Source organism: Entamoeba nuttalli (assembly GCF_000257125.1).
Source record: "Entamoeba nuttalli P19 unplaced genomic scaffold asmbl_5536, whole genome shotgun sequence".
Lineage (NCBI taxonomy): Eukaryota > Evosea > Mastigamoebida > Endamoebidae > Entamoeba > Entamoeba nuttalli.
Genome location: NW_008577518.1, coordinates 1 through 2,625, shown reverse-complemented (window position 1 = coordinate 2,625; position 2,625 = coordinate 1). Strand labels below are relative to the sequence as shown.

The following is a 2,625-nucleotide window of genomic DNA, read 5'->3' as shown; positions in this document are numbered from 1 at the left end:
TTTTTTTTTTTGTTTTTCAAATAAAAAAATAAATCACCAAATACAAATTGATGGATATTACCCGAAAGAATTGGTTAATTATAAGTAAAGAAGAATAGTATTGTTAAATAATAATAGAACTATGAATTATAGATAAATAAAAATAAAATGTTTTTCTTACAGAAAGGGAGTGAGATTATTATGTTTAATGGAGGAGGAACAAGAAGATAAATTTGTTTTATCAAAAAAAGAAAATTAAGAAAATAGAACTAAAAACAATTAATGAAGGTTTTATTCTTCTTGGCTCTTGTTTTTATTGTTAATGCAGATAACCAACCAAACGAAATGAAAGAATATCTTTCTGGAGAATGGAAGTTTTACCAAGTTGAAACAACAATTTCTGATGACTCTGATAATTCTGAAGATAATGAAAGTGAAATTGAAGAACGAGAGCCATTAGTTGCAATGAATATTACAGCTAGAACTGATGTTGCCGATATGCTTGATGTTATTATTAATGATGATAATGAGAAATATTATCAAATATCTATCTATGATGGTAGTACTATTGAAGTCCAAATGATAGGTGATGAAGTCCAAGAAGATAAACTTCTTATTACTATGAATTTCCATAATGTTTCAGATATGTATATTGCAGAAGGTACATTCAGAAATATTTCATACACTGCTTATATTCCAAGAACCGATGCTCTTGTTGCTTCAATTACTACATACCAAAAAGATGAAGAAGGAAAGGTTATTGTTACCAGATATATTGGTGAAAAAACATTTGTTGACAAGCGTACTTTCTTCCAAAAATATCAAATGTTTATTATGATGGGTCTTATGATGCTCTTCCAAATGTTCATGGGACAACCAGGTGCTCAAGCCCCTGCCCAAGCACAACAACAAGCCGCTCAATAAATTGATTTTTTCTGAACTAGAAATGTATGTGTGTTTCCTTCTTATTTTATTCTATTAAAACATGTTCTTGTCTTTGTTTAAGTTAAATAATTACAAACCAGAAACAATTTACTAATACTAAAAGCTTTGAATGACATATTACCATAACGTTGTTTCTTTATTATCATTTCCAAAGTAAAAGTGTTTATAAGTTGAGACAACCATTGTATTTTATCTTTTATTCTAATAAATCCTTTTCTTGTGTTGAAAATTACATTCAAAATCAATATGCAAAAAGGACTTTTAATGAGTTTCTCTATACAGAATAATGTGGTGTAATTTGATTTACTTTTACTAAATTTTTGAGTTTAGAAAAATGAATAAATAATCAAGTTATAGAGTTATTAATTAAAAAATAGTATCTCTTCTATTAGACTATACAAATAAAGTTTAAACAAAATGGTTTTGATTAGATAGAATGAATTTAAAGATTATGTTCTAAAAAGATTGAAGATTAAATCTAAATGAACTTTTTCACAACTTAATTTATTGTATTTTTTCATTATTGAGAATTTAATTAAGGTCTAATAAATAAAGTATTTTACATTTGGGTATGATGAGTAACTTGTGTATGATAGAATTATCAATGATAAAAAGAATGACCAAATCTACAAAAATAAAAAACCAAAGTTTTTAAGCTAAAAGAAATACAATCTCAATTTCTTTTATTTCCAAAAATTCAATGGAAGAGGTGTTTAAAAGTAATGGAAATGAAACAGACACTGAAAATGATTCTGAGATGCCACCTCTAGATGACCTTCAATTATTGGATCCCCGTGTTTATACCGAAGAATTTAAGATACCTGAAGATAGACAGATTGACCTTTGGCCTAATTTTCAAATCTTTTTAAACGAACAAGCAAAAGAGAAATATGGAGATGCGATAAATTCATTAATGATTGAAGATGAAGAAGAAGAAAATGAAGAGGTTGACCTTGAAAAAGATGAATCAGAAGATGAGAAAATGGATGAAAAGGCAGATAGTGGAATTGTAGATGATGAAACAATTGAAAAGGCAAAGAAAGAAGCACAACAACGTGAGTTGTTAAGAGAAAATCAATACTCTTCTGTTTTAGGAAGAATTCAACAACGTCTATTTGTTGGAAAATCAAAAAAAGGATTTGGTTATATCACGGACGACCCATTCATTGATGATACTGGAACTGATCCTGTTCCCCATTACAAAGCTAATCAACCATTTAAATGTGTTCCAGTCAAAAATTTGACTGAAGAAGAACTTAAAAAGGAAGAAGAAAAGAAAGAAAAAAGAAGGATTCAAGCTAGGCAATATCGAGAAGAAAAGAAAAGGAAAGAAGATTCAATGTCTAATGCTAGCCAAACCATTGTTGGTAGTATCTCCAAGTTATCTAAAAAAGGTGGTACTGTTGCACAACCAACAAGTGTTAATGAAAAAACACCTTGTCAACCAACAATAAATCTCAATACGATAACCTCTTCTATACCAGTCAACAATACTAATTTTCAAAAAGAAGAAGAATCTCATCTTAAAAAACCAGCTCTTCCAATGTCAGAAGAAACAAATCATAGGAACTCTCAACTTAAATCAAAAGTGATAAATGAAAAATCACATGTAATTCATTTGGATGATAAACAAAAAGAGTAACAACAATTAATTATGTCTTTGATTTATTGCTAAAATTAATTTTATTTGGACTTGAAAAA

At 28.2% G+C, this 2,625-nt stretch overlaps 2 protein-coding genes across 2 annotated transcripts; both read left to right on the top strand.

Moving 5' to 3' along the window:
* Window positions 1-261: 261 nt before the first annotated feature.
* ENU1_132610 (hypothetical protein) lies at window positions 262-903 on the top strand (the record flags this gene model as incomplete). The annotated part of the gene is made up of 1 exon (XM_008860103.1): window positions 262-903. The coding sequence occupies one exon, from the start codon at window positions 262-264 to the stop codon at window positions 901-903; it is 642 nt and encodes a 213-aa protein (XP_008858325.1).
* Window positions 904-1,624: 721 nt separating this feature from the next.
* On the top strand, window positions 1,625-2,566 carry ENU1_132600 (hypothetical protein; the record flags this gene model as incomplete). Its single annotated transcript, XM_008860102.1, has 1 exon — window positions 1,625-2,566. One exon carries the CDS (start codon window positions 1,625-1,627, stop codon window positions 2,564-2,566), a length of 942 nt encoding a protein of 313 aa, XP_008858324.1.
* Window positions 2,567-2,625: the final 59 nt, after the last annotated feature.